Genomic DNA, 19480 nt, shown 5'->3' with positions numbered 1-19480 from the left:
AATACTGTATAAAATTCAAGTAGACACCAATTTCTCCATGTCTCATGTATTGAGGTTGTGATTTCTGCCACTCTTGTATTCAGTCTGGGCTATCATAAATTAATATTCTGTAATCTGTTAATCTGTGATAAATGTAGTATCCTGAATAGTGTAGTAGGAAAATCTTTTATGTATTTTAGGTAAGCTATTTCTAATTCCAATTATTTTGAATTAATTTTATTTTATTTATTTTTTTTAAAGAGAGAGAGAGAGAGAGAGATAATTTTTTTTTAATATTTATTTTTTAGGGCCTGGGGATGTGGCTCAAGCGGTAGCGCGCTCGCCTGGCATGCGTGCGGCCCGGGTTCGATCCTCAGCACCACATACCAACAAAGATGTTGTGTCCGCCGAGAACTAAAAAATAAATAATAAAAATTCTCTCTCTCTCTCTCTCTCTCTCTCTCCCTCTCTCTCCCTCCCCTCTCTCTCTCTCTCTCTCTCTCACTCTCTCTTAAAAAAATATATATTTATTTTTTAGTTTTCGGCGGACACAACATCTTTGTATGTGGTGCTGAGGATCGAACCCGGGCCGCACGCATGCCAGGCGAGCGCGCTACCGCTTGAGCCACATCCCCAGTCCCATTGAATTAATTTTAAATTAATTTCTAGTTCCAATGATTGTTGGGCATTGATTATACCTACTAAATTGAGGAAAGTGGTTTTTGCTGACTAGTTAATGTATAAAAAGTGAGCTTTGGGAATTAAGAATTTTATTAATGTATGTGAGATATCTTGAAGACATTGAACTCTATATTCATGTGCTATCATTTCTTGTATTTCAGTTGCTCTTGGACATTGTCCAATAAAAAGTGTTTTCCATTAGCATAGTGAATTATTCTTCATGAGACTTATTTAGTTTTTTTTAAGAGAGAATTTTTTTAATATTTACTTTTTTAGTTTTCGGTGGATACAACATCTCTTTTTTTTTTTTAATGTGGTGCTGAGGATCAAACCCAGCGCCCCCCACATGCCAGGTGAGCACGCTACCGCTTGAGCCACATCCCCAGCCCCTATGAGGCTTATTTAGTGTTTAAGGTTGTTTTGTAAGAAACAATGTACAAGCTTCCAAAGGTTGTCTCTTAGGGACTAGAACACATCCTCTGGTATTGTACTAACAAGCAAGTTGTGACAAGTGGTGTAAATTGTACCTGTCAGACCAATTCCTTAGAGATTCTTCATCCAGAATGTACTTGGAGGGCTGATGACCATTCTGAATATTGGAAACATTCAGAGGTACAACAGATTATGAATGAGAACACATTGTTGGCATATACTCTCATATTTCTCTCAGGCATATATAAGAATATGCAGTGGGCTGGGGTTGTGGCTTAGTGGTAGCGCGCTTGCCTAGCATGTGATTCTCAGCACTGCATATAAATGAAAGAAAAAAAAAATAAAGGTCCAGGGCTGAGGATGTGGCTCAGAGGTAGAGCGCTCGCCTAGCATGTGCAAGGCCCTGGAATCGATCCTCAGCACCACATAAAAATAAATAAATAAAGGTATTGTTTCCAACTAAAAAAAAAAAATAAAGGTTCATTGACAACAAAAAATATATATTTTTTTAAAAAGGATATGCAGTATATGCAGTATCTGGACAGGTGGTGCTTACTGTCTTGGATGCACTCATGATTTTGTTCTGAGAGGTATTACAACCCCACTGCATAATAAGATATTGGTGTGACCCAGGAGCACAATGTGTGTTCCTATCCTGCTGTTAAGTTCCGGACTAGTATAGAATTGTTGTGTGAGAGGAGATGAGTGTGGATAGGGAATTAGAGAGTGATGATATGAAGTGAATGTTGAGGAATACAACATCATGTCAAATTTTAATGAAATGATTTCCCATCTCTGGTACTGAGTCTTACCCTTCCTCTTGGAAATATATGTGGGATAATTTAGGAGTTGGTGACCTTTGAGGATGTGGCAGTGAACTTCACCGTGGATGAGTGGGCTTTGCTGGATCCCTCCCAGAAGAAGCTCTACCAAGATGTGATGCAGGAAACCTTCAGGTGTCTGGCCTCTCTAGGTAAGGATGACATCATTCTCTTAATTATTTTATCAGAAATAAAGTGTTTCTTCCTTATGAGGGCTACTACGTGATATGGAATATGTAAAAGAAATATTTAGTTGTTAGACTAGGTGTGGTCACAATACACAATGAACCTAACTAGAATGTAATAAGGTTTCTATAGTGTTTACTAATTCATACTGATTTACTGGGTTTACATTTTAGGAAAAGAAAGAGACAGCCAGACCAATGAGGATGCATACAAAAATCCTGGGAAACATCTAAGGTAATCTATATTTAGGAGAAAGCAATGTTGCTCAAGAATGTTGTAATGACAAGTAATTTTAAAAAACAAACAATGCAAATAAACACAGCTTTAAATTGATTTGATTTAAGGAAATTTTCCTTGACTTTTATTCAGGTTAGTATTGTTAATCAGAAAATCAGAAATTCAAAATGTTCCAGCATTAGAAACATATCTGGCACTCATATTGTCATATGTGATACTTTTCTGATGGGTCCACCTAGAGAGACTTTGTTCCATGCACAAAAGTATCAAAAATGTTGTATTAAATTTCCTTTGAGTTTAGGTACGAAGTGTTTATGATATTAAAGTAAATTTTGGGTTTGAGCTAACTCCCTGGATATTTCTTTATTTGCAAATGTTTCAAAATCCAGATGCTTTTGATCCCCATCATTTCACATAAGGAGTAATGAACCATATTTAATTGTGATATTATATTCAGTATTGGCCAAATAGTTTATTTAGGAACAGTATTAAGATTTTTGCATTATAACATCACTATTTTGCCTGGTAGGGTGGCACACACCTATCATCCCAACAACTAGGGAGGCTGTATCAATAGGATCACGGTTTCAATGTCAAGTCTCAGAATTTTAGTGAGGCTCTAAGCAACTTAGTAAGACCCTGTCTCAAAATAAAAAATTAAAAAGGGCTGGGGATGTAGCTCTGGTAAAGAGTTCCTGGGTTCAATCCCTAGTACAAAAAAAAAAAAAAACAAGCAAAACCCCACTAACCCTACTTCAATGATATTTGTGATTGACCCATACCATAGTGCATGGTATCATTTTTAAAAAAAAAAAATATATATATATATATTGTTTTTAGTTGGACACAATATCTTTATTTTTTATTTGGTGCTGAGGATCGAACCCAGGGCCTCGCGTGTGCTAGACGAGTACTCTGCCTCTGAGCCACAAACCCAGCTCTGCGTGGTATCATTTCATGTTCAAAAATTATAGGACATAAAACCAATACTTTTCCTTATAAGCCATAAAGAAACAAAAGCTTAATGATATACTTCTCATTTTTTTCCAGAAGTCAAGTATTAGGGACACTCTGTGAAGGTAGTGAACATGGAGACATCTTCAGCCAAACTCCACATTATATTGAGAACAATACAACTCTTCCTGGCGCAAAACCAGGTGAAAGCTTTGTGTGTGGAGAACTCCTCATTGACGATTCATCACCAGATGTGCTTTTCAGATCTCAAACTGGACATAAACCATATGAATATCAGCAATATGAGAAGTCTGTTGTTTATTACCAGTCCTTGCAGGAGCATGGAAAGACTCAAATGGGAGTGGAACAACATGAACATATGCAAGGTGGGACAATCTTAACTTGTCCTGGTTCCCTTCCAATACATGAAAGGATTGACACTGGAGAGAAACCATATATATGTACACCGTGTGGTATAGCCTTCAATAATCACAGTACTCTTCGATACCATGAAAGGGTTCACAGTGGCAGAAAACCCTATGGATGTCAGCAGTGTGGGAAAACCTTTAGTTGTTTCAGTAGTTTGGGAAGACATGAGCAAAATCACAATGGAAAGAAACCCCATGGGTGTAAGCAATGTGAAAAAGCCTTCTTTTCTTTGAGTCACCTGCGAAGACATGAACAAACTCACAATGGACAGAAACCTTATGTATGTGAGCAGTGTGGAAAAGCCTTTCATTTTCCCTGTTCCCTCAGAAAACATGGAAGAACTCACACTGGAGAAAAACCCTATGTATGTATAGATTGTGGGAAAGCCTTCAGTGACTCTAGTTCCTTTTATAGACATAAAAGAACTCACACTGGAGAGAAACCCTATGTATGTGAACCATGTGGAAAAGCATTCAGTTGTTTCAGTACCCTTAAAGTACATGAAAGAAGTCACACTGGAGAGAAGCCCTATGTATGTGAACAATGTGGAAAATCACTCAGTTGTCTCAGTTCCCTTAAATTACATGAAACAATTCATACTGGACAGAAGCCCTATGTATGTAAGCAGTGTGGGAAAGCCTTTAGTTATTTGAGTTCCTTTCGAACCCATGGAAGAACTCACAATGGAGAGAAACCATATGTATGTATGCATTGTGGTAGAGCCTTTAGTTATTCTTTTTCCCTTAAATATCATGAAAAAACTCATACTAGAGAGAAGCCCTCTGTATGCAAGGAGTTTGGAAGAACCTTTAGTTCTTTCTGTTACATTAAAATATGTGAAGGCATACACAATGGAGAAAAATCCTATATATGTAAGGAATGTGGAAAAGCATTCAGTCAAACCAGTCATATCATCAGACATCAAAGAACTCACACTGGAGAGAAACCCTATGTTTGTAAGCAATGTGGAAAAGCTTTCAGTGACTCTAGTTCCTGTCACAGGCATAAAAGAACTCATACTGGAGAGAAACCTTATATATGTGAACAATGTGGAAAAGCATTCACTTGTTTCAGTTCCCTTAAATTACATGAAAGAATTCACACTGGAGAAAAACCATATGCCTGTGAACAATGTGGAAAAGCATTCAGTTGTTTCAGTTCCCTTAAATTACACGAAAGAACTCACACTGGAGAAAAACCCTATGTGTGTCAGCAATGTGGAAAATCCTTTGGTTATTCTGGTTCCTTTCGAGACCATGCAAAAATTCACAGTGGGCTAAAACCCTATGTCTGTAAACAGTGTGGGAAAGCTTTTAGTTACTCTAGTTCCTTTCGAAAACATGAAAGAACTCACACTGGAGAGAAGCCCTATGTTTGCATGCAATGTGGGAAAGCCTTTAGTTCTTCCTTTTCCCTTCAAAATCATGAAAGAACTCACACTAGAGAGAAACCTTCTATACGCAAGGAGTATAGAAAAGCCTTTAGTTCTTCCCGTTACATTAAAAGACGTGAAAGAACTCATACTGGAGAGAAACCCTATATATGCAAGGAGTGTGGAAAAGCATTCAGTCGATCCAGTCACGTTCTCAGACATCAAAGAACTCACACTGGAGAGAAACCCTATGTATGTAAGCAATGTGGAAAAGCCTTTAGTTCTTCTAGTTATATTAAAATACATGAAAAAACACATACTGGAGAAAAATCCCATGTATACAAGCAGTGTGGGAAAGCTTTCGTTCAGTCCAACTATGTTCTCATAGATGAAAGAACTCAAGGGAAAGTAGCGCTGACCAAAGACTGTGGTAAGACTTCTTTCTTGAACTTTCTGTCAAATGTGAACAGTGGAGAGAACTTGTATTAATGTTAAGTATGTGGGGATGCCTGCAGTCATTTTGTTCAGTATATACATATAAATGAACATAGAAGAGATGTGCAAAAGCCTTCAGTTGACCCATGTGTAAGTATTTGCTCTGAACAAAAAGGCTGCGAATGTGAAAAATACAAGAAAGTTGTCATTTAACAGAAAAAGTTTCACTGTCCTCTAAAAAGGCCTCTGGACTGGAATTCTAAGGGTGTGATTACTGTGAAGACCTTGATGCAAAATAATTTTGAGTAGAATGCTTCAGAAAATGCACCACCTGAAGGAAATGTACTAGTCATGAATTGATTGTGCTCATCAGTGGCTTTTTTGGGAGAGGGGAGCATCTTGTCTTTTACATGTAGTGTTTATTTTCTCAAATGAATGCAAGCTGTGAAGGGCATGGACATATTTTATAAATATTTCTGCCACCCTCAGTTCCAAAGCCTCAGGGGAGTGCTTGCTTTTGGAGGGATAAAAGAACCAGCCCTGGGACTCCAGTCTGAGTCATCTCTGCCTCTGATGACTGCAGGACCCAATAATTCTATTAACTTCCTTGGGCCTCACATGAAATAGAGGTGAGGTTTTGTTTCACCAAACTCTTAAACAACAGAATGGATAAGAAAAAGCTTTTGTGAGGCAGGATACAAACATAAAGGAATTGATATTGTTCTCTTTCATCAGGCAGAAGTGGTGATACACAGAATTGGAATGCTCTCAGTGGAAAATGAATGACACAGGAATTTAGATACTTCAAGTAGACATTGAGACTTCAACCAAAGAGATTCAAGTTTAGAATATATCCTGAATTTCTGATTTTGTTTTAGTAGTCTACCCACCTAGGCTTGGCTCCATTTTGGCCTGATGTAAATTCTTTTAAAAATCTTTGGTTTGATTTGTTAGTGAGTAAAGCATTCTGATTTGAACCATAATTGAGCCTAAAGACTCTGTACCCAGAGTCTGTCCCCCTTAGGAGGGTGGACTTCTACAAGGACCTGCTGAGGACTGGGTAGAAGAGGTCTGCATCCTTAGTGTCAGTTACCACAAGGTTGAAGTCTCCCTTGGCCCAGGTGATGAGGGTCAGCAAAATGTGAGGCTCCTATACTACTACTTATTATTTTAGCTTTAGCTTGGGCCCACACTGACTTGGGTAAAGTTCCTGCTGTCGACTGCAGGAAAGATGCTGCAAATGGAGATGGTTGCAGTAACAAACCAGTCTGCCATTTCCACTGACTACAGATCTCTGCTTAGGTTGGCTCCACTGAGGTGTTTCTGCCTGGCTTGGATTGTGGGACTAGCATGGGGGAGCCATGGCAGAGTTCTGGGGAGTGACCAGTACCATGCTGTTGTGGTTCTTTTCTAGTGTGAATGTCTTAGGGATCTGGCAGGTTGAGAACAGAGTGGCCAGAACATCCAGATCATCCACTAGGAGATCCTTACTATCCCAACACAGGGCACTGCTGGACATGGTGAAGGTGTATTCATCCTCATTATCCTGGCATCTGTGGGACTGCCTTTGGTGTGATCCTGGAAGGCCAGAATCCAGCATGATCATAGCTGCCATCTCTACACTCTTGTACCATTGTGGTAAGAGGAAGCTGCAAAATCCTCAGTTTTGACACAGACCCCACTGCCACAGTGCCCGCTGCCATGGGAAACCTGTATGGCCATGTTGTTCCTCTTGAAGAATGAGGTCCTGGAGCCCTGAGAGAAACTGACACTCCTGCAATTTCTTCTCTTCAGCTTCTGCACTGGTGCAAGTGGAGAGCCTTCTGTGGCACTATGCCTCTAGCTGAGCTGTACATCCTTCCACACGAGGATTGGATGTGAACAAAGTGGGTTAATTGCAGTGTGATGAGGCAGAGCGTTTTCTGTCTTGAAGGAGATGGTAATTGGAGCTGCTAAGCCCAGCTGAAGAAGAGTAGGCAGTTCTGAGTGACCTGAGTAAATGTTTCTCAGGGAGTTAAGTACCTTAGGTACTTTTTAGACAGTTATTTCTTCAGACACCTGAGAACATCACATGGCTGGGGTTCATTTTCCATTGGTGAACATATGGCTTGAGGGCAGGAACCTAGGCCAGGAGGTTGTCTCCTGTTTCACGAGCATGTGCTTTCCCAGTCCAAGCCCTGACAGCCCGCCTAACCCAGGCTAGACTCTCACACACAGTCCTTAACTCCCAGGCTGCTGCAAAAAATGCCCATCTTTGAAAACCCCAGGCAAATTGGGAAGATCACAGAAGGCCCTGGCCATCCCCAGCAGGTGAAAGGAAAGGGCTCCAGTGGCTCGTTCTTAATGTATCTCCACCCTGTGTGTGTCTAATTTTTACTCATGAAAGTATAAAGTTGTGGTGACATACTTTGTTTTGTTAGACAGTGGTGGATGAATTTAAATTCAAACCAGATAATGGGGTGTTTCTCCTTTTATTTTGAATCACGTTGGACTCATAGGCAAATTGAAGTATATTTCTAATGTCAGAGGACTTAATTTTTATGTAATTATTTTTTTTCGCTTTTTGATGGACCTTTATTTATTTATTTATTTGTGATGCTGAGAATCAAACCCAGTGCCTCACACATGCCAGGTAAGTGCTTTACCACAGAGCCACAACCCAGCCCTATTTTGTATTTTATTTAGAGACATGGTCTCACTGAGTTGCTTAGCACCTCGGGAGTTGCTAAGGCTGGCTTTGAACTCTTGATTCTCCTGCCTCAGCCTTGTGAGCTGCTGGGATTACAGGCATGTGCCACCACACCTGGCTCCGTGTAGTTTTTAAATAATTGTTTTTAATGGACCAATGGAAAAATTAGATTTCATTGTTGGGGTTTTCCTAATAGTCACGTGACAAGTTTTTACCCCTTTATACATACATACATATATAAGTACATACATATACATACACACATACATACATATATGTATGTACATACACATTTGGTTTTGGGGAGACAAAGGACTTTTTACATAGATTTTGTATTCACTTTTTGATGTAGATTTTCTTCAAACACAATTTTTTTTTTAATTTGTTTTTTAGGTATACATGACAGTAGAATGTATTTTTACATACTATATATACATGGAGTATAACTTCCCATTCTTGTTGTTGTGTATGATGTGGAGTTACACTGGTCGTGTATTCATGTGAACCTTGGGAGAGTTAAGTCTGATTCATCCCACTGTCTTTCCCATTCCCATCTGCCAAAAAATTATTTCTTGAACATTGTTTTTTTTTTTTTAAATACTTTTCTCAGTGTCTCAAACAACTTTAAGAAATGTCCTTTTTCCCCATTTTTATATTTCCACACAATTTTGTGACAAAATTCAAAATGTAGTGATGATAATAATTGAGTATAATTTTTTTGGATACAGGTCTACTAATGAGAAGAACAAAGTTCTTTTCAGGGGTAAATTTTCTTAACTGTTAAAATTCTAAGTTTAGCTAAAATTTTAAGTTTACCTATCAAATATACCATCTGTGAAGACCATTATAGCTCAAGAGCCATGCAAAATCAGATGACCAGATTTGACCATGCTTTGGTGACTAAAAGACATTTTATTGGGACCATGAAAGAGTTAAAAAGCAGAAGTAAGGGCTGGGGTTGTAGCTAGGTCATAGAGCACTTACCTATCCCGTGTGAGGCACTGGGCTCATTCCTAAGCACCACATAAATAAATAGATAGATGGATTGATAGATAAAATGTGTTGTGTCCGACTACAACTAAAAATATTTTTAAAAAGAAAGAAAAGCAGAAGTAAGCAAAGACTAGGATTGTTGGGTTTTGTACCTTTCCTGGTTTATATGCTTTATTTCACATTTCATCTTTCCTTAGTGTATACAGGACATCTATTTGTTTGGACATGTGTTAGAATTAGCAGAGCCAGGTATGGTCATGCACGCCTGTTATCCCAGCAGTTTGGGAGGCTGAGAGAGGAGGATCATGATTTCAAAACCAGCCTCAGCAATTTAGCAAGGGCGTAAGCAACTCAGTAAGACCCTGTCTCTGAATAAAATATATTTTTAAAAAGAGCTGGGTGTGTGGCTCAATGGTTAAGTGCCCCTGGGTTCAATCTCCAGTACTCCCCTTCCCAAAAGAATTATTTAGCAGAGATGAAAAGACACAGAAAGAACCTATGCTTAGTTTTGATTACCAAAATAAGTATTTTTTAGTTCCATGTAAGACCATAGTATTGAAGTCAAACAGAAGTAAGAGAGTTAAGCTTTTTAGAACTATGTACATGTGAAAAACTTGGTTAGAATGACTCATTCCCTTGGTTTCACTACGCCATGGGAAGAAACTTAAGCGTTTTCAGGACTTTTTTTAAAATTTATTTTTCATTTCTTTCAAAAATTATATATATTTTTTGTTTGTATTTGCTGTTAAAAATCTTAGCTGGAGTACAAAACCATAATACATAAGAACGGGATAATGTACTATCCCATACAATATATACACTGTGTGATATTTAAGCCAGGTTAAATATTGAAATATTTTTTCCCTGTAAGCTTTTTTTATATCTTTGCAGTGGAACCTTTCAAAAGTCTTCTAAATTTTTAGTATGTATAATACATACCTATAGTTACCATTCTGCAGTAGTACTTCAGAGCTTCTGATTATATGTAATTTTAACTTACTGCCCATTGATCAACCTTTCCCCATACACCACATCTTTCAGCAGCGTTTGGTAATCTGCACTTAAATGTCATCTTCTATGAAATCATCTTTTTTAGAATACACATATGTGTGAGATCATGTCTATATCTGGCTTATTTCATATAGTGTCAAAATCTCCGTTTCCATCCATGTTGTTGCAAATGACAGGATTTCTGTCTCTCTCTTTTTTTTTTTTTTTTTTTTTTTTTTTTTTTTTAATTCTTCCTTACTTCCTTAGGGCCTCTTGCATGTTAGGCAAGTGCTCTTCCACCGAGCTGCATATTCAGCCCTGATTTCATTCCTTTAATGGGTGAATAGTCTGCCATTGCAAATAGGAACCTTTTTTTTCTAAGTACCAAGGGTTGAACCTAGGGGCACTTAACCACTGGGCCACATCCCCAGCCCTTTTTATTTTTTATTTTAAGGTAGTGTCTCTCTAAATCACTGAGGCTAGTTTTGAATTTACGATCCTCATACATCAACTTTTTTGAGTCACTGGGATTATAGGCATGCACCACTGCACCCAGCATGCAAGTATATACCACATTTATTTTATCCATTTACCGGTTGATGGACTCTTAAATTGCTTCTGTAACTTTGCTATTGTGAATAGTGCTATGATGAATATGGGAATAGAGATGTCTCTTCCAAATTCTGGTTTAATTTCATTTGGATATAGAGGCAGTAGTGGGATTGCTGGTACATAGGTTCTTTTTTTAATTCTTTGAAACACCTCCATCCTCTTTTCCATAATGGCTGTACTAATTTACTTTCCCACCAAAAGTTTGCAAGGATCTTGTTTCTCCACATTTGGGGGTGAGGGACAGGTACTTGGGAGTACTCTACCACTGAGCTAAGCCCTTTTTGTTTTGAGAAGGTCTTGCTGAGTTATGGGCCTTGCTAAGTTGATGAAGCTGGCCCTGAACTTCAGCCTTCCCTCCGCCTCAGCAGTGGTGCACCACCATGCCCAGTCATTTCTCCACATTCTTGTCAGCACTTGTTTTCTTGTGCCTTTTACATCTTAGCCATTCTTACTGGCTTGAGCTAATAATCTCACTGTGGTTTTGATTTGCATTTCTGTGATGACTAGTGATGTTGAGCATTTTTCCATGTACCTGTTGGCCACTTCCATGTCATCTTTTGAGAACTATTTAGATGTAATGACAACTTTTGAATTGGGTTGTTTTTTTCCTGTTGAGTTTTTGTGTGTTGCAAATATTTTCACACATTATGTGTCTGTTGCAAATATTTTCATACATTATGTTGGTTGAGTATTCTGTGATTCATATTTCCTTTGTTGTGCAGAAACTTTTAACTTCAAGTAATCTCATTTGTCTATTTTTGCTTTCATTTCAATGCTTCTGGGTTTTATCCAAAAAATATGTGCACTCCAGAGTCATGAAGCATTTCCCCTGCATTTTCATCCCTTAGTTTCAATTCTTATGGTTAGGTCTTAAAGCCATTTGGAGTCGATGTTTATGATTGGTGAGAGAAAGTGACAAACATCTATAGCGTCACTCTGCATCTGAAAATTAAGTTTTTTCATTAACATGTTGAAAGACAGCCTTTTTCTAATACATATTGTTGCATTGATAAATGTGTCTCTTGTGTGCCTCTGCCATGCTGTTTTAATTACAACAGCTTTCTCTAGTATGTTTTAAAGTCAGGTAGCTAACTGCCTCCTGCTGTATTCTTTTTTGCTCAAAATGCTTTTGGCTATTTATTAATAGATTTTTTTCTGGGTACCATAAAAATATTAAAATTCTTTTTTATATGTGAAAAATATTTTGATATGGATAATATTGAATTTGTAAATCACAGTGGGTAGTATGGACTTTTTAACAATATCAATTCTTCTGATCCATGAATGTAGGTTATTTTCCTGTGTGTGTGTCCCTTCAATCTCTTTCATCAATATTTTATAATTTTTAATTTTAAGGCTCTTTTCCCTCTTTTTTTTTAAAGTCATTCCTAAATATTTTTTTTCTTTTAGCTGTTGTAAATGAGATTGTATTCTTAATTTTTATTTCAGATAATTCATTGTTGGCATGTAGCAAAGTTTTTTTTTATGTTGAACTTTCATTCTGTATTATTGCTCAATTCATTTAAAATCTATAACCTCTTTTTTTTTCTTTTGGTTGATTTGGATTTTCTATGTATAATCATGTCATCTGTAGACAGTGTCAGTTTTATTTTTCTAATTTGAACACCCATTATTTCTTTTTCTTTCCTTGTCTCTGGCTAGAACTTCTTGCTGTTATGTTGCATAATAGTGAAACTGGGCATCCTTGATCTGTTTTGTATCTTAGAAAGCCTTTAGCTCTTCCCCTACTCAATATAATGAAAGCTTTTGGCTTATTGTAAATGATTTTATGATGAGATACCTTACTTTCTGCTTAATTTGATCAGTATTTTTATGATGAAGGAATGCTAAATTTAATCACATACCTTTTTTGCATCAGTTGAGATGACCATGTGGTTTTTGTCCCGTTGATGTACTGTATCAGCTTTATTTATTTAATATTAATTTTTAGTTGTAGATGAATGCAATACCCTTTTATTATTTATTTTTATGTAGTGCTGAGGATTGAACCCAGGGCCTCGGACGTGCTAGGCGAGCACTCTACCCCTGAGCCACAACCACAGCCCTTACTGTATCAGCTTTATTGATTTGTGTTTATTAAACCATCCTTTCATCCCTGCAGTGAATAAAATGTGATCATGGTGAATAATTTTTTAATGTGCTGTTGAATTCAGTGTGCTGGTATTTTGTTGAGGATTTTGCATCTGTGTTCAACACAGATGGATACCAACCTGAAGATTTTTTTTTTAATTGTTTTAGCTATCAGAATAAAGCTGGCCTCAGAGAATGTCTTTGGAAGTATTCTTCCTATTTCTTCTTTTTTTATTTTTTATTTTTTTGGAATAACTTAAGGAGAATTGGTAAAAGTCCTTTAAATATTTGATAAAATTTAACAGTGAAGCACTCTGATCCTGACCTGTTTGATGGAAGGCTCTTACTCCCCACCCCACCTCTGCTTGAATCTTGTTCCTGTTTATTTTTCTTTTTTTGAAGTACTGGGGATTTAACTCAGGACCTTGCTCATGTTATGCTAGTATACTACTACTGAGCTGTAGCCTTAGCCCCATCAATCTTGCTACTTGCTTTTGGTTAGTTCATGTTTTCCTAATTATTATTTTTTTAATTTAATTTAATTTAATTTTTTTTTTTTTTTTTTTTTTTTTTAGTTGTAGATGGACACAATACCTTTATTTATTTACTTTTATGTGGTGCTGAGATTGAACCCAGTGCTTCACACATGCCAGGCAAATACTCAACCCCAGCTCCAGGTTTTCCTAATTCTTTGAGAGTGAGTCTGGGCAAGGTGTTGTGTCTAGGAATTTCTTTTAGGTTATTAACTTTGTTTGCATATAGTAGTGCTTAACAGTGTCTAATGATGTATTATATTTTTGTGGTATCAATTGTAATGTTTCCCTTTCCATCTTCAGTTTTATTTGAGTTTTCTCCTTTTCTTAGTCTAACTAATGGTTTGTCTTTTCTTTTTGAAGAACCATCTGTTTGTTTCATTGATTTTTTTTCTTTTTTTGTATTTCTTTAGTGTCCCTTTGATTTATTTATGATCTGATATTTGTTATTTCTTTCCTTCTAATTTTGGGTTTAGTTCTTTTTCTGGTTGAGATGGAGGAATAGCTTGATTATTTGAGATACTTGTCCATTTTTTTATTTGGGCATTGACTGCTATAAACATCTGTGTTGTTGATATGTTGTGTCTTCATTTATATTTGTTTTAATGGAATTCTTAAAATTTCCTTCTTAATTTCTTCAATACATTGGTTGTTCAAAAGTTAAGTCATTTAATTTCCACATGTGTGTATAGTTTTCAAAGGTTTTTACTTTTTTGTTACTGATTTCTAGCTTTACTAAATATATTACATTTTTAGAATTTGTTGTGACTATTTTATGACCTCTCACCTCATTTATTCTGTAGAGTGTTCCATATGCTACTGAGAAAATTTTTTCAGCAGTTGTCAATGGAAGGTTCTGTAGTGTGTTAGGGCTAATTCTCTTTCTTTGTTGATTTTCTGTGGGTGATCTGTTCAGTGTGGAAATATTATGATATTGGATATTATTTCTTACTTTAAGTCTACTAATACTTTATATGTTTGATATAAATATATGTGATACTGGGTGCATATAAATATATTTAGAATTGTTTTTCCTTTCTGAATTGACACCTTTGTCATTATCTAATACCTTTGTCTCTTTACTGCTTTTTATTTAAAGTTTATCTGAAATTAGTCTGGCCACTGCTGCATTCTTTTGGCTTCCACTTACTGAGGTGGAATATATTATTCCATCCCCTCACTTTCAGTCTTATGTCTTCTTACAGTTTAAATGAGTTTCATATAACATATTGGGCATTTTTTAATCCATTCATTCTTTCTGTCTTTTAATTGAATATCAATCTTATTGTTATGGTAATTATTGAGGTTTTTTTTTTTTTTTGTACCAGGCATTAAATCCAGGGGCCCTCAGGGGCCCTCTAGTTTTTTATTCACTTATTTTGTGGAACTGGGGATTGAACCCAGAGGCACGTACCACTGAAGTATATCACAAGCCCTTTTTATAATTTTATTTTGAGTCAGGGTTTGGCTAAGTGGCCAAGGCTGGCCTCAAGCTTGTGATCATCCTGCCTCTGCCACCCAGTTTTTACGGTTTTGGATATAATTTCTTACTTTAGGTCTACTAATACTTACTTTATATGTTTGATATAAATATATGTTATACTGGGTGCATATAAATATATTTAGAATTAGGATTACTGGCATTCACCACTACACCAGGCTGTTGTTTTCTAGTTTTGTTGTAGTTCCTCACCCCTCCCCAACCTGTACTGGGAAATAAACCTGGAGCCCCTTTCACTTAGCCACATTACCAGCCTGGACTGGCTTGGAATTTGTAATGTTCCTTCCTCAGCCTCCCAGCTCACTGTGATTATATGTGTGTGCCATCATGTCCAGCATACTGACTCTCTGCTTATGTTAGAGACTTACTTGAAGGTTAACAAAGTATTCAGATTCACTGTTTTTATTACTTGCTTATTGTTTTCCTCCCTGTTATGGATTTTTGTTTTTGTCAATTCTGTGAGTAATAACAAAAACTATTGAGGCCAGGGGCAATGGCACACTCCTGTAATCCTAGGGGATCAGGAGGCTGAGGCAGGAGGATTGCAAGTTCAAAGCCACTCTCAGCAATGGTAAGGCACTAAGCAAATCAGTGAGACTCAGTCTCTAAATAAAATATAAAATAGGGCTGAGGATGTGGCTCAGTGATTGAGTGCCCCTGAGTTTAATCCCCAGTATCCCCCCAAAAAAATTTATTGAGTATAAAGCTACCTTGAAATGATTGCAACATTAACTTTGTCATAAGGATATGAATAGAGACTAACAAAAGGAGAAAATGTAGTCATAACAAAACTCTGCTAGAGTGTTTTCTTTTCTTTACAATGTTTTATTTACTGAGAAAATACCTGTAAATAGCCCATCATAATCACTGATAAATCAAGTGTGTGAGTTGTATTTCCTTTCATGTCAATATACATTATCATGTGTATACAACTAAAGATTATTTTCCCACCTAATTTTCATTCTTCCCGCTTATATGTTATAGTTTTATAGCTTTTCTTTTTATCATAATTTGTCCTTCACTCAACAAACCCAAAAAGACATTTTGATATTGTGAGTGGACTCTTGGAATATACCTTTGTCATATAGAATGTATTGAATTGCAGTAATTACTTTCTTCATCACAAATGATTATTTAAGTGGTTCATTAGTAAGAGCATTCTCCTAGAACTCCTGACAGGATTTGCTGTTTTTCTAGGGGGACTGATGACTTTTCAGTGTAGTGAGGCATCTCCATCTACTAGATGCATTGGCAGGGTTGAGTGCACTCCTGTCTGGTAACCATAATAGTTTCTGACTTGGAAGGCAGCAATAATGGGGTGAAGGGAACCCTAATTCATGAGATGTACCAGTCACTTCAGTGAGAAAAGGGAAACTTTGCTCCTTTTCATGATTCAGAATATGTTCTGTTTCACCAATTTTACAGGCACATTGTCAGAAATATGTGTCATAATTGGCTGGAATATGAATTTGACTCCAGGTTTCAGGATCTGGTTTTGCCTTTCTTACTTACTATCTAGATAGTAATTTCCTACAATGTATTGTATAGTGTTCTCCATAAATATAAATTAACTACTGATATGGTTCCATTCTGATAAACCCATGGTAAATTAACACATAAGTGAACAAATGCATTTAATACACCTAGTGAACCTCAAAGCTGAGCCAAACCTATCTCACATATACTCACATGCATTAGCCTACAGCTCACTGCTTTTGCCCAACAACTCAGGAGGCTGAGATATGAGGATCCCCAGGTCAAAGTCCTCTCTGAAAAACTAATAATTCTGGGGATGTAGCTCAGTTGTAAACTGCCCCTGGATTCAATCCCCAGTGCAAGGGAAAAAAAAAGTGTGATGCATATTGCTACTGGAGATTGTAGCCAGGGATGCTTTACCACTGAGCTATATCCCCAGGCCTTTTTACCTTTTGTTTTGAGACAAGGTCTGCTTAAGTTTCAGGCTAGTCTTGAACTCGGAATTCTCCTACCTCCCGAGTCGCTAGGATTATAGATGTGTGCCACCATGCCTGCTCCAGTAATTCATTCTTAAAAGTAGATCTCTGTATTATGTGTTTCTATTTTTATTCTTGAAAATAAACTTTGAGGTGGTATACTTCTGCAAGTTTTGATTAGGCATTAGTATATGAGTTTAATAGGTAACTGTCTTTTTAAATCAAACTGGATGGTAAGTCTTCTTTCATTTTGAACTATGTAAGAGTGTGTGTGTGTATGTGTGTACATTTTCAGGAAACAAATGACATTTTTACGTTTTAGGTTTTTTACTTTTTGATAATATATTTTCCTCAGATTTCTGTAGATTTTTTATAAAGAATTTCTTAACTCTTTCAAACAATTTGTAGATTAATATATTTTTCCTATCTTTTTTTTTTTACTCTCTCTAAATTTTATTGGAAAAATTCAAATATATATACTTTTTTTGTTTGTTTTGTATCATGGCTTGAACCCAGGAGTGCTCAAAAAATAAGCCACATCCCCAGCCCTTTATTTTTTTGAGACAGGGCCTCACTAAGTTGCTGAGGCTGACTGAATTTGCAATCCTTATACTCACCCTCCTGAGCCATTGGGATTATAGGCGTGCACCACCACACTCAGTTCTCAAAATATATTGATAATAATTGAGTACTATTGGGGTGGGTATAGATCTATTGAGAAGAATGAAATTCTCAGATACTAATTCTCTTCTCTGAGTTCAAAATTAAGTCTTCCCTGTTATCAAATTGATTACAGGTATCTGTGAAACCAATCTTAGCCAAAGGGCCCTGCAAAATCAAATTGCCATATTTGCCCTGTAGAGCATATAGTTTGATGACTAAGAAATGTTTTTCTTTCTTTTTTCTAGTACAGAGGCCTCATACTTTATAGGTAAGTGCTATACCACTGAGTCATATCCCCAGACCTGTTTCATTTTGGAATATGTCCAAGTTGTTGAGGCTCAGCCTCCCATGTAGCTGGACTTTCAGGTGTGTACCACTGGCTCAGCTAAAACTTTTTTATTGGGGCCATGCAAGAGTTCTTACCTGTCAGGCAACAGCATTATGTTCCTTCTCAACTGTAGTTATGGGGATAGGTGTAGATTCTGCTAGCAGCAGGCTTGGATCCCACTGATATCAGACCTCCTTTTCAACCACAGATATCTTGTTAGCTTGTAATTGAGCAAAAAGATATCCATACAACCCCAGATTGATAACACCTTTGAGCCAGGTCCAAATAGTTTCTCATGCAGGTGCACCGAGAGTCAATGTAACCTCTACTTTACCTTGTTGCTTATTATGGCTCATTACCATATGTAATCCCTCCCCCTTTAGCTGAATAATTATATGCTAATGAATTGAGTGGAGTTCCATGAAGTTACCTCCCTATTCCAAATAGTCAACCCCTGATGTTACTATCAGTTCTAAACAACCACAGCCCTTCTAACACTGGAGCTGCTCAGCTTTCGGGTATGCCTGCATGCTGTTCCTAGTATGTGTACCTTTCCTTTGCAACAAAACAGTTGTTCTTTTGCTATAACCTGACTTGTCCTTAAATTCTTTTTGGTGGTTGGGCATGCCTGTAATCCCAGTAGCTCAAGAGGCTGAGTCAGAAAGATCACATGTTCAAGACCAGCTCCAGCATCTTGGTCCCTAAACAACTTTAGGAGACCCTATCTCAAAAAATACAAAAGGATTAGGGATGTAGCTCAGTGATTAAATGCCCCTGGATTCATTCCCCAATATAAAGACATAAATAAAATTATATTTGATGGCATAGTCAGGAACCTAGAAAGATTTCAGTGGAGGTCTGCTCTGTCTCTGGACAACTCTGCAAACCCCTAACTGGTGACAGTTTTCCTTCCTTGGCAAACCAACAGGTAGTAAATTGAAGGCAACAGCACAAACTGGTGAGTGGCCAACTTTTTTCTAGCATATTCTATTTAGTCTGCTATCTCTCCACTAGATAAATTTTCTGCCCCCCGCCCCTTTTGCCTGTTTTGTTTCCTCTTAAATCATTGTAGCCTTGCCTCTTCTAGTTTGGAACGTCTGTGAGTGCCTGATTGTAAGCAGTCATTCCTTCCAGCTCAACAGGGAGAACATGTGAGGGGGAACACCCCGCATGTGCAGCACCCTCTCAGGGAAGCCCCAAAGGAACACTTCATTTCTGGGTGTGAGGAACATCCCTGGCTCATCTGGGAAGGTACACACAGATTGATCACCAGTGTCTTGAGGGAAAGAAGAAGTGTCCATTAAATCAGGTTTTTTTTGTTTGTTTGTTTGTTTTGTTTTGAAGTGTAGATGGACACAACACAATGCCTTTATTTTTATGTGATGCTGAGGATCGAACTGGGTCCCACCCGTGCTAGGCGAGCGCTCTACTGCTAAGCCACAATCCCAGCCCCTAAATTAGTTTGTTGTTGTTTGTTTGTTTTTTAAGGCATGTAGAGAAAACGTACCTGGTCCTGTTCAATGGATGCTGCTCACGTTGCTCTGACTCTGAAGCTCAACCTTTTCTAGCTTTTGCATTTACTTGCAAAGGCTTGTTACTAAG

The 19480-nt window shown here is 37.3% G+C and overlaps 1 protein-coding gene across 1 annotated transcript in view; it reads left to right on the top strand.

Moving 5' to 3' along the window:
* The window catches only part of LOC113183567 (uncharacterized), a 43473-nt gene that overhangs the window by 7240 nt on the left and 16753 nt on the right, over positions 1-19480 (top strand). The window contains exons 2-5 of the mRNA XM_026389889.2: positions 1939-2065; positions 2273-2333; positions 3387-4471; positions 4640-5427. Of these exons, the coding sequence (XP_026245674.2) occupies positions 1939-2065; positions 2273-2333; positions 3387-4471; positions 4640-5427 (2061 nt within the window). The remainder of the gene's footprint in view (positions 1-1938; positions 2066-2272; positions 2334-3386; positions 4472-4639; positions 5428-19480) is intronic.

Source organism: Urocitellus parryii, chromosome 3 (assembly GCF_045843805.1).
Source record: "Urocitellus parryii isolate mUroPar1 chromosome 3, mUroPar1.hap1, whole genome shotgun sequence".
NCBI lineage: Eukaryota > Metazoa > Chordata > Mammalia > Rodentia > Sciuridae > Urocitellus > Urocitellus parryii.
Note: the sequence above shows the minus strand (reverse complement) of the source record. Positions and strands in the feature narration are given on the sequence as shown.